Genomic DNA, 11,041 nt, shown 5'->3' on the forward strand with positions numbered 1-11,041 from the left:
AAGTTTCTGTATTAAGCAGATACGAAATTAATACTGGTACAGTTAGAAAAATAGATTTTATTCACCTGCAAAAATGTACAGTTCACTTTGCTCTGTGATAAAAGATATTCGCACAACACTCTACATACAAATCAGCCCAAAGCCTTTAAAAGTTTAAAAAGTCTTTTTTTTTACAACAAAAATGTCCAAATAAATTAAGATCATCATTAATCATTGTAACATGATTAGGCTTCTTCCAAGACATGGTTGCCACTACATTTGCACACTATGAAAATTGCATCCAAAAAAACCTCATGGGAATAAACGCACACAGGGACAAGGCTGACAGTGTTGAATCATCATTTTTTGTGTGCAATATTGCATTTCTATAATTTCTGTTTAGGCCATCATTCTTTTTCAATGAAACACATCAAAAACAATAATTAAGTGCAACAACATTCACAACAGGAAATTCCAAACATGGTGATTTTAAGGTATCTCAGCTTTTGTGTTTTAATCGCTTCAAAGAGAGACAACTCTTGCCAAAATGGGTGCTGAGAGAATACAAAAAGAGTTCCTTGCACTCAACTTAAGTTAGAGCTTGGCAACACTTGACAGACACTACAGGGAAAACACAAAGCAAAGACATACTGATAGTGTTTCTACATTTAAAAATAATATAAAATAGTGGCAAAGCCTTGCTGTCTAAATGAAACACCTGTCACTTCGAGTTTCATAGCACCAAAATACCACAAGAGCGCACCAAAAAAAAAATCCTGTACACTTCATTTGTATTAGACAGGGCCTAAAAACAGTTAATAGTTACATTTTTCAAGTGAATTATGGATGACAGAGTCCATAAAAATATCAACAAATAGGTGAATCTGCAAGTATTGTATTGCGGAAAGGCAGGAAAACACCTGTAAGATGCAATATATAAATTAAGTATGCACTACAACCAGGGGTGCAAATAAACAACAAAAAAACTGCCATGGTCCTCCAATGAACACCAGACAATATTTGGAGCTGATTTTTTTTTCCGACCCAATGACCTTGTGCATAACTTAGACTGACAGCACATATGGGCTGTTTGGTGTAAATACTACGTCATTTAAATATAACTGAATCATCCCCTCCCATATTCGTAATTACAAAAAAAAAAACAAATATACCAGGTCTACAAAATGCTATCTAAAACAATGCAATTTACCGTTTTGTTAAAGGGCATTGAATTAATAATTAACACAATTGAGTTGCCTGGCCCGTTCCAAAACCTATTTGAAAACTCTCCTGCATGTATTCAGCCATAGTCAGTCTCATGGCGAACGTAGTCATTAGCGGGTGGCCGGCCGAGTCAAGCCAGCTGCCACAGCGGACATTCATAGGCCACTTTGCAAAGCACCGCAAGAAAATCGAACAAAGTAATGCTGCATGCGAAGATCAATGCCTTATCCAGATTTGAAGTTGGCCCTCGGAAATAACCGAAATGGCTGGCGACAGACTTGACTGCAAAACTGAGGCTGTTATGACCTATTCTTATCGTGTGCAAAAAAACAGAGATTTGAACTAAAGCGCAATATTCAATTTCCATTTCTTTGCTCGTCTGCATTCCAAATAAACCAGAGTAGTGGAAGCCTGCACAAGAGGCGACCATGACATTGCAACCAGACACCTTAAACTCTAATAAAAAGGTGACGGTCCATAAGGGAGCAATGGTGTCACACGTGGTAAGGTCCAGTGAACAGCACATTATTGCACATCTCAACACCGGCGGCCATACATTTCAAGCAAACACTTGTACGCAAAAGACGATTTTCATCCCAATTCCTAAAACAGGGGTGTTAGATATTCTTGAGTCTTTCTAACAAAGTAGAGACAACCTCATGGAACAGGGGAATGGGAGAGCCATCGTCCACCATTCGCGTCCAGTTGTAAGACATCCAGAGAGCAGCAAACAGCAGGTTGGTGCTCAGGCTGAAGAATAAAAGCACCATCCAGAGCCGCCGTGTCTTATCTGTGCAAAACCAAGAAAATCAGTCTTTGCCTTTATTAAGCATTGACATTTTTATCAGGTCGCAAAACATTCTAAGTCTTTAACAAGAACAGGAGCTATTTAAATTTGCTTCCTGCGAATGCATCCATCTCAATTGACATTTTTAGCTAAGGGGAAAATGACCAGTGGTTGGAATCTTAATAAATTACAAAAACACTGATCGACCTCCATCAACTAATCAACATTCAAAGGGCCCACCGTATACTCTATACTGTACATAAAAGAGGCTTACAGAATAGATGCCATTGTGATCAAGTTGGACAGTACTCCAGGAGATCTTGCCAACAACTTTACCACGATTTGTGACCATTGAAAATGCAGAATGACAGCATCCTGTGCACTACTTACACATTAGAATTTCAAGCTAACTCTATAGGAAAACAGCACACTTTTCTTTTTCAACAAATGAAAATAGCTTACAAAAAATGTATTTGTTATTTGTCACTATGTATAGTTAAGACTAAAGGTTTGTGTGCTTTTCAGTTTTAAACAAGATTCACTTGACTCACTTGTTTATATTTCATCCTAGAATGCTTTATTTCTACTTGGAAACCTTGTTTCCCGAAGAGACCCTATTCGACCTTTAGAAGGTTCCACTATGAAATAAAAAGTCAATTGAAGACTCAAGCAAAAGCCTCAATTTCAAACTTTCATAAAACCAAAAGGTGCAAAAGGTCATCAATTCAAATTAATCAATATCCATATACAGTATAATAAATAAATAAAGATGCTGGATGCTTAAAAGCTTACTTTGTGAGGAGGGGCTGTTTTTTGCTAACCCTGTCGTCGTGCCAACCAGTGAAGTTAAAGACTCAGACGAGCTGCTCGCTTTCTCCTTCACACTGTCGTCTTCGTGTATTGAAGTCAAATCTGTCATAGAAAATCACTTGTCTTTAAATGTGAATTTGTTAGCAGGCAGTCATTGTCATGAGGTAAATCACAGGAAAGGGGAAAAAAAAAAAAGAAAAAAAAAAACTGTGAAAATGTGCGATGAACATGCCCTCATAGCCATATGTGCCAGTGAAGGCACACCAATGAAGACATTTAGCTGTGTTGCTGCTGCACTCACGACTCACCACTCTGGCTCGAGAAAAGTGGCATGTCTGGTGAGTTGCGACCGCTGTAAAAGGAGGCCTGGTCGGAGTGGAGCATATTTGTCGAGGACACTGGCGGAGACCTGCATGTGGACTGCATCTTGTTGGAGTACATCTTGAGTTTGGGGCTGCCCAGGTTGAGACGCGCAGGGCTGATGAGAGGACGACTCTGTCTGTCCGAACCCGAGCTAGACGTCGCGGAGCCGTCCACCGAGGGAGTCGGCGAGAGCCCGGGCGATGATGGGCGACTCCATGACTTCATTGAGAAGTAGTCTATGGAAAACAAGAGGTGACAGACAGCCCAAATGAATGCTTACGCTAAAACCTGCACCGGTCCTACTTAATGTTTCTTTCTGTCAAATTGACTATTAAGTGGAGTTAATGTGGTGTTAAGCCGATTGCACACAGAGTGATGTGGCCCAACGCGACCGAACTGGACAATTGCCAAAAAGTTGGTAACCCAGTTACACTCGCACACCTGGCGATTAAGCCCCGCACACATCACTTCACTGAAATAGAAATACAATGCCCCCTGGTGTTCAAATTGGTCTGTAAAATACTACAGAAAAAATATTCTAAAATAAAACAAGTTGTATGGGAATGTGGTTTTTGTTTCAGTGTTTTTATGTTATTAATTTATTGCTTTAACTGTGCTTTCATGTCTTATTTTTATTCTGTGCAGGATGCAGCAATGGTTGTTTTCAAAGAGCTCTAGAGGAAAAAAATGAGCTGAGAATAAGCACTGCCCTCAAGAAAATAAAGATAAGGCGCTTGTCACTGGCATTTATAAAATGACAGATTTAAGGATTACAGACTGCTTTGAAGGAGAAGTACGGGAAATCAAATTCAAGACAGGCCTGTATTATCATCATCAGACAGTCGACATTGCTTAAAAAATGAATCAAGGCTTGTTTGATTAGGCATAACTAAACTTTGCATTATTTTTAGGGGAACATTTGTTTCAAAAGCAAATTGCGGTCGACCTTTAAGGTTTTTGCATTTAAATACCTGAAGGAGGCGAGTCTTTGTAGACCGAGGCCGGTCTGCTTCCACTGAACAAGTAGCCTGAATCTGGAAAAACAAGAGTGATACATTAGTAATCCCTTATCCCTTTCTGTTACTGTAACAATAATGTTCCATGGTCAGGACATGCTGGTCAAGCAAAATTTAATCGTTCACGCCCCCTAGTGGCATGAAAATATGAATGCAGCTTTAGGAGCCCCCTCTGAACAAAGCAAATTTCAGTGAGTTATGATTCTAATGCATGTTAATAATCAAGACTTTGATTTCCTGGTACAGACGGACGAGGCGGTGAACCGTTTCAGTTCTTCCATCCCACACATCTACAAATCTGCTGTGGGAATCAAACCCAAAGGAGTCATTAGTGCTACCTGTCGTCGTGAAGGTGGAGATGGTGCCAAGGCAGAGGACGTTCTTGAGTCGGCACGGCAGAGAGGAGAGCGAGCCCTTGGGTTTTGGGGCAGTCTTATGGTGGTTTATAAGCTTGAAGATGTTGGGAGGAGGTGTGGGGATGAAGGAGCGGATCATTTCGGGAGTAAGCAAAGCGGGCTGGTTGCTTAGGGGGCGCATGGAGGAATCCGTGAAGTTTCTGCAAAACAAGAGCAGTGACAGTCTACTAACCTGCAACTGAAAGGGTAAACAAAAAAGAAGACAGAATAAAGTGTTGGAACGTCATTGATTTTATTTTGAATGTGCAGTATGCATAACCCTTGCGTGGAAAGCCGTTTGATAATTCATTCACTACCCGTAATATTGCACACAAAGTCCATGTACTCGTACACTCACAGTCTTCACTACCAAGATATTTTTTAGTAGAACCGTCTTAATAGTCATGTTTTTCCCCACTATTGTGTGAAATTGGTGCACACCAAGACTAAGACAACTCTGGCATAGTCCTGAGGATCAGGCTGTACCAGGATATGAACATTAAGTTTGATATAAAAAAAATACTGAATAAATGAACTGGCGGCTTTTCGTACTCTACAAGTATGAGATTACTTCATGGTGTGCGACTATTAGTGGGACAAGAGTGGCGTAGTGACCAATGTAATACTCTAAGAGTCGACACATGGTGCGCTGCATAGTAGCACAAATGTTAAGGCCAAGTGTCAGCGCTTTGTGAACGGTGCCAGAGATGCCATGACAGCTGTCAACCAGCAAGCGACAGCTGCCTGTGCATGCACTTCAAAACAGCTTGGACAAATTGAGGCCGTTTAAACCACGTTTGATGGTTATACAGTGGCGGTTAAGCTCGAGGTCAAGTAAATTAGTCCAATTGGCGTTTTGGGTCAACAGAGCAACTTTGCATTTATCGTACATAAAAAAGGACAAATGCTTATTTAAGCTGTTTATTATATATACAGAGCAAAACTATGACAGTCTTAAATAACAGTAGACTAACAGGTAATAAAAGTTAGATTTCAGCATGCAGACAGCTTTCAAACAGATGAAAAACAAAAGCCATGGCAAAAGGTTGCACCACATTCAAGCAAGATGTTGAGACCAGGGATCACCAACCAAGAGTGACTTCTGCAAAGGGCGAGTTTCTGGATTAACTACCTTTCATTATATTATTGTTAATAATTAATGATATTCATTGATGTGAACTCGAATTAATAATTTACTCATGTGATTCTTGATGGCACCTGATGCAGGCACTATATTGATGACTCCTGGTTTAGACTTTGTGGACACCTTTCACTGCTATGCTGTCTATTGACTCCCATTTGAGCTTGTCAATCAACAACAATGCTACGTCATTGCTACTTTAACACTAGTATAAAAGCAACACAGAAAAAAATAAATATTCTGCAAAAGTTGTAATTTACACGAATAAATATTACTATTTGTGGATTCAATTATAATACTACAAGGGATAAAACAAGAATAAGTTAGTTTATAATGTGAATAATATCTTCAGAATATAAAGTCAAAATTATCAATGAATGTAATGCAGGCCACGGGAGACAGCAGCCGCAGTATTATCGTACTTCCTTTTCTATGTGGAAGCTTGACACATAATGATAACTTTATTTTCAGCATGTCTAAAAGACTTCACAATGTTCAGGATTATAAACGCTATTAAAAAAACTTTCACTACATTAGTATAATACATACGTTTAGCATATGAAACTGTAGCTACATTCGAAATAAGTTGAAACATCAAAAAAAGTAGTGCTTAGAAAGACACATGCTTATCACATACAGCATCACAACTAAAAGTGGCATTAGACCTCAGATCACTGGTTCCCAACCTTCAAGGCACCCATTAAAAAAAGAAAAATCTCACAACACAACACCCCCCCACAAAACCACTAAAATGATGATCTCATCTCCTTACCCCCAAACTGATCGACTCAGGGTAAAATCTGGGTCAGTTTAACTGAACACAAAGCTGAGATAGAAATGACTAGTAGGATACACAGTCTTATTGTACCTCGTGCCATCCAATCGAACGGCATTTCATTGTTCTGTCTTTCACCATGTCACTGGCACAGCTAATTCATTTTGTCATTTCCTGCGACAGCCCTGGTTGGGAATCATTGTATGCACCGGGAAGAGTTGGACACTTGACAGGATAAAATCAAGCAAGAGGACAGTGACGAGGGCTGAAGTAAAGGCACACACCAGCCAAGTGAGCCACTGGTGTAAAATGAATGTGTGTACACTGCAAGTTGTAAGAGTTGGTTGAAATTGACACTATACTTCCACAGAACACTTGATTCGGAAAGCTCGCAATATTGGTTTGGGGTTACAGCACTTTCTGCTCCATTTTGTCAGCCACAATGATGGAACATTCTAGAGATGCTGGTTCATCCTGATTCGCTACATCCCAGTGTTGCAAGTGCATTCATTTTTACATCTACTGTATGAACAGATATGGGAAGAAAAGTGGCGACAACACATTGGCTGGTACGTGGAGGACAAAATGAACAAGACAGTAATGGTTTTACATTCAAACATTATATAGTACAGAGAGGAGGAAAAAAGAAAAGAAAAAGAAACTGCTATTAGAGATGGTAAAATGAAGGTTCAAATTTGATTCATAAACCAGTTGTATTTCTTTGGCTCCCCTAGATGGCACTGTTGGTTTAAATAAAGGTGTTTAAGAAACGTAAAGTCAGTGTGCTTTTCGCTAAATGTCAAACAGTGTGCCATCTGGAGAAGTGAAAAAATACAACTGGTTTATGAAGCAAATTTAAGCTTAATTTCCCCATCACTACAGTTTAGGCTGCCGGCTCAAATCACAAAGGAAAGTGTGTGCGGGTGGGTAATTTTTATGCTCAACTTGTGCATTGGCTGTTGTGGACCCAGTTACAGGGTAAACCGGTTACAGGGTAAACCTTTGATTGTTGGATCAAGTGAGGTGTGTCAATCCAACACAGGAAACCTGGCCTCTGCTTTGGTATCTTGCGTGGCTAGTCCGTGATAGTCATAATATCATTTTTGACGGGGTATGAAATTGTTTTGGACGTCTTAAAATGTTAGGCATTATTCAAATCTCCAAGAATTCCGTTTTTTAACAGTGTATCATATGAGCGGGTAAGTGGCCACGCGATGATGCAATTCTCCCAGATAGCGACTGACTGGGACGATGGAACGTTAAGCGGTTGAAGGAAAAAAAAAAAAAAAATCTTTTACTATAACGACAATCACTTTTAGCATTTTACAAATATTGAAGACGGTTAATAATGTGTGGGAGCACATTTAGTGTTTCACACAGTTGTGATGAGCAGAAACTCTGTAACTTCTCTATATTAGCTTGACTAGTGATTTATTGTTGTAATATTACCAATGAGGCTGGTGAAATGTCTTGCTTGAGTGGCGATACAAGAAGACGGCAAAAGTGTGCCTCAAAACTACACATATTTTTGCATGATTCTGGTTTTGTTAAAAATGAAGAATGAAAGGGAAGCAGCAACAACAGCTCAAGTACATCTGTGCTGAGATTCTGACCTTCTATATCTGCCTCCTCGTTGACTCAGAGGGTTGTGCGTCGCTACGGCGGCGGCAAAGCTGACGATGCAACAGAGCACTGTGGTGACGTGTGTGGGGGTCCAGCTGGAGGCGTCATCCTCAACGTACACTGCCAGCAGGTGCCAACACAAAACCACGAACCACAGCACTGAAGACACTACGTCGATTCTCCTCAACCTGATAATCAGACCAGATGACTTATTGCCTACCCCTCTTCAACCAGACATCCACAGAGAAGCGAGACTTACCTGGCGGCTCCTGCTAAAAAGAGACCAACAAGACACGATGACAGACCGACACAAACGACCGTTATTTGATTAGCTTGTCCAAAGAGCCACAAGAACTTGGCGTAGTCTACAAGTATAACTGGAAGGAGCTCCAGCAGGCTCTGCCATGACTGTGCGCCGCCATCGCTGGTGCCATTGTTGGTGGTCGACACATTGCGGCCGTCAGATTGGAGACGATTCCGCTCTTCGTTTGACGCCTGCAGATCGACCGAGAAAGACATGGCGAGCAGGACGGCGCAAATGACGAAGGAGAGGCATCTGAGCAGTACGACTGCCATAGGAAGCGATGCAGAGAGGGAGCCCTGTGGAGAAATAGAACAATGGATTATAAGCATTTAAGGCTTTAGAAAAGTTGTCAAAAATAAAGGGACGAAAGTCACAAAAGCATTTGGAACTTGCCCCTATTTTCCACGATAAGTGAAAACTTTAATTAGTTTGAACTAAAATTGAAGGACAATTTTAAAATAACCGTAGCATACTTTTGATGGCCACATGGGCTGAATAGGACTGACAGATCTTTAATTTGACAAATCCTAAATGGGGCTCTACATTAATAAGTGGCCACTATGAACACCGGTATTATGACTTGGACCCCTTGAAATGTGTTGAAATAGAGCCAAAAGAATTGTGTACTGCATAGGCAGTGGACACTTGGATATGGCGTGTTAATCCAGCCTTAGTCACACATTAATTTTTCAAATGACATTTAATGGCAGTTCTGCACATACTGTACCTTTATGAAGCCCCTCAGCGAATCTTTTGTGCGTCTGAGGTGATTGCTCAGCAGCACAGTCCTAAGCTGGCGGTTCTGATACTTGATGTAATAGTCGACAGCTGCCTGACAGGGCCTGCACAGCTTGTAGTGCTCCTCCAAGTGACACTTGTAAGCGTCAATCTCGTCATCGTAGTTCCCCTAGAGAATGAAAAAGAAACGATTATTTCCCTCTTCAGGCTTGACAATGGCAAAGCAAGCATTTTAATTAATACACACATCATCCTTTGGTATAAAAGAGGCCAGCAGCTTGATCTTAGTTGACTGGTTGTGATTGCACTTCCTGCAAAGCAGCATCTTTGAGTTCACCCACTGCATGGTACCAAGAGTGACTTGAGTGGGAATGCTGCCAAACACGCCATGGTTCAGGTCTTCTGTGTACTGGGCCGGAATTGGCTTGTTATAGTCCCCATTCTGATATCAGGACAAACAAATGTTTAGACACATAACAAGGACTTGCACCATGAGTTATAAACAGTGAGGGGAAACTTACATCCTGAAAACCATTGTACTGGTCACAGCTGGGACAGTCCCAACAGTTCCTGTTGCCATACGGAACGACTGTGTCCTGGTTGCAGAACCAGCAATTTACAGTCGCATTCAGGGGCTTTTTCCTGTCAATCAATCAAAGTCGGTGTTTTAAATAACTATACTTGCATCATGACTGCACATTTCATCATCAATAATTAAACAGCTAATGCTATCCTAATAATGTGGGGAATTTTCAATAGATGTAGAATTGACCCACTTTGCAAAGTGCCAATGTAATTGTTATATTATACCGCGACAGAATGTGTGCTTTCGGTCAGCTACCTATATTGGATGCAGGTAGCCGATGTCTGCAGTGCTTCATCAGCTCTGCTGCCTGTGTTGGACGCAAGTGACCGCCTGGCCGACCACCGGTGTGCTGCACCCTCTTCCTTACAGCTCCGCGCCCATGCCCTCTTTCTAGTCTGACCCTGGTTGTGGCCGACCTGTACCGCACACCATCTGCTGAGTACCCTGGACGCTGTCGACACGTAAGCCTGTTTAAGTGAGGCTCGACACTCACGCTCCATCAGCTCGCACCGTTGTCTGTGACTCCCCCGACGAACCGCGCCGATTCGTTGAGGGTTTTATTTTTCTGTGGGTGTGCGTTTTTAGAGTGAGTATTTTTCTGGATGTTTGGGGTGGCCGCGCAATATAGACAGCAGTTTAAGACTCATTATTTAGTTGCAATAACGATACTTCACGCACCCTTAAATCGTTTGATTTGCCGGTTCGCCCATGCCATTTTGTTACCTGTTAGCAAGCTTGTAGATGAGCGCACCGCCTGCCACAAACGCTGTAGTGCTGTACAAAAACTGAGGATAGAGTCGCAGAAGGTCATTGAACGTCTCCATTGCATGAACCGAAAAGCTGATGGTGGAATAAATTGGAAATGGGTCTTTTTTTTTCTTTTTCTTTTTTTTTTTTAAAGCTTCTGCTTATCCATGTTGCACGCCGAGTTGGAACTAGCAAAGGAGCCTGTCTTTTTTCCAGGCCCACGTGCCGGAAACGGAAACTACGTCAACACTGGATGCCCCGTTAGTGCTGCATTTGGAAAAGATTTGGAGATTTATACAGTATATTGTGTAAAACAAATTACAGGATTACATTGAATCGGAGAAAAAAATATCATTCATTTTTAATTCAAAGACAGAAAAATGTATATATTTTGCTAAGAAAGTTTCATATCCATAAAAAAGATAGATGAGCAAAGATATCTCTCTCTCACCCTCTCTCTCTCTCTGGTGGGATTAAATAAATCCTATTTATTACCACTCCTTTTCAGACATGTAAACGTTGCTCATTATGTGCTGTATATTGTATTCTGTTT

At 41.1% G+C, this 11,041-nt stretch overlaps 1 protein-coding gene across 2 annotated transcripts; it reads right to left on the minus strand.

Moving 5' to 3' along the window:
* Window positions 1–37: 37 nt before the first annotated feature.
* Window positions 38–10,742, minus strand: tmem201 (transmembrane protein 201). Of its 2 annotated transcripts, none has more exons than XM_088369207.1 (11): window positions 10,465–10,742; window positions 9,677–9,797; window positions 9,403–9,597; window positions 9,145–9,324; window positions 8,373–8,713; window positions 8,104–8,301; window positions 4,518–4,735; window positions 4,135–4,197; window positions 3,109–3,399; window positions 2,783–2,902; window positions 38–1,993 (listed from the first exon to the last, which is right to left on the minus strand). In XM_088369207.1, exons 1-11 carry the CDS (start codon window positions 10,563–10,565, stop codon window positions 1,821–1,823), a joined length of 2,001 nt encoding a protein of 666 aa, XP_088225333.1. In that variant the 5' UTR covers window positions 10,566–10,742; the 3' UTR covers window positions 38–1,820. The 2 variants fall into 2 exon arrangements, with proteins under 2 accessions (XP_088225333.1, XP_088225332.1); XM_088369206.1 differs by lacking the exon at window positions 10,465–10,742 and adding an exon at window positions 9,997–10,256.
* Window positions 10,743–11,041: the final 299 nt, after the last annotated feature.

This window comes from Syngnathus floridae, chromosome 2 (genome assembly GCF_059516105.1).
Source record: "Syngnathus floridae isolate MCC-2025c chromosome 2, RoL_Sflo_1.0, whole genome shotgun sequence".
In the NCBI taxonomy this organism is placed as follows: Eukaryota; Metazoa; Chordata; class Actinopteri; order Syngnathiformes; family Syngnathidae; genus Syngnathus; species Syngnathus floridae.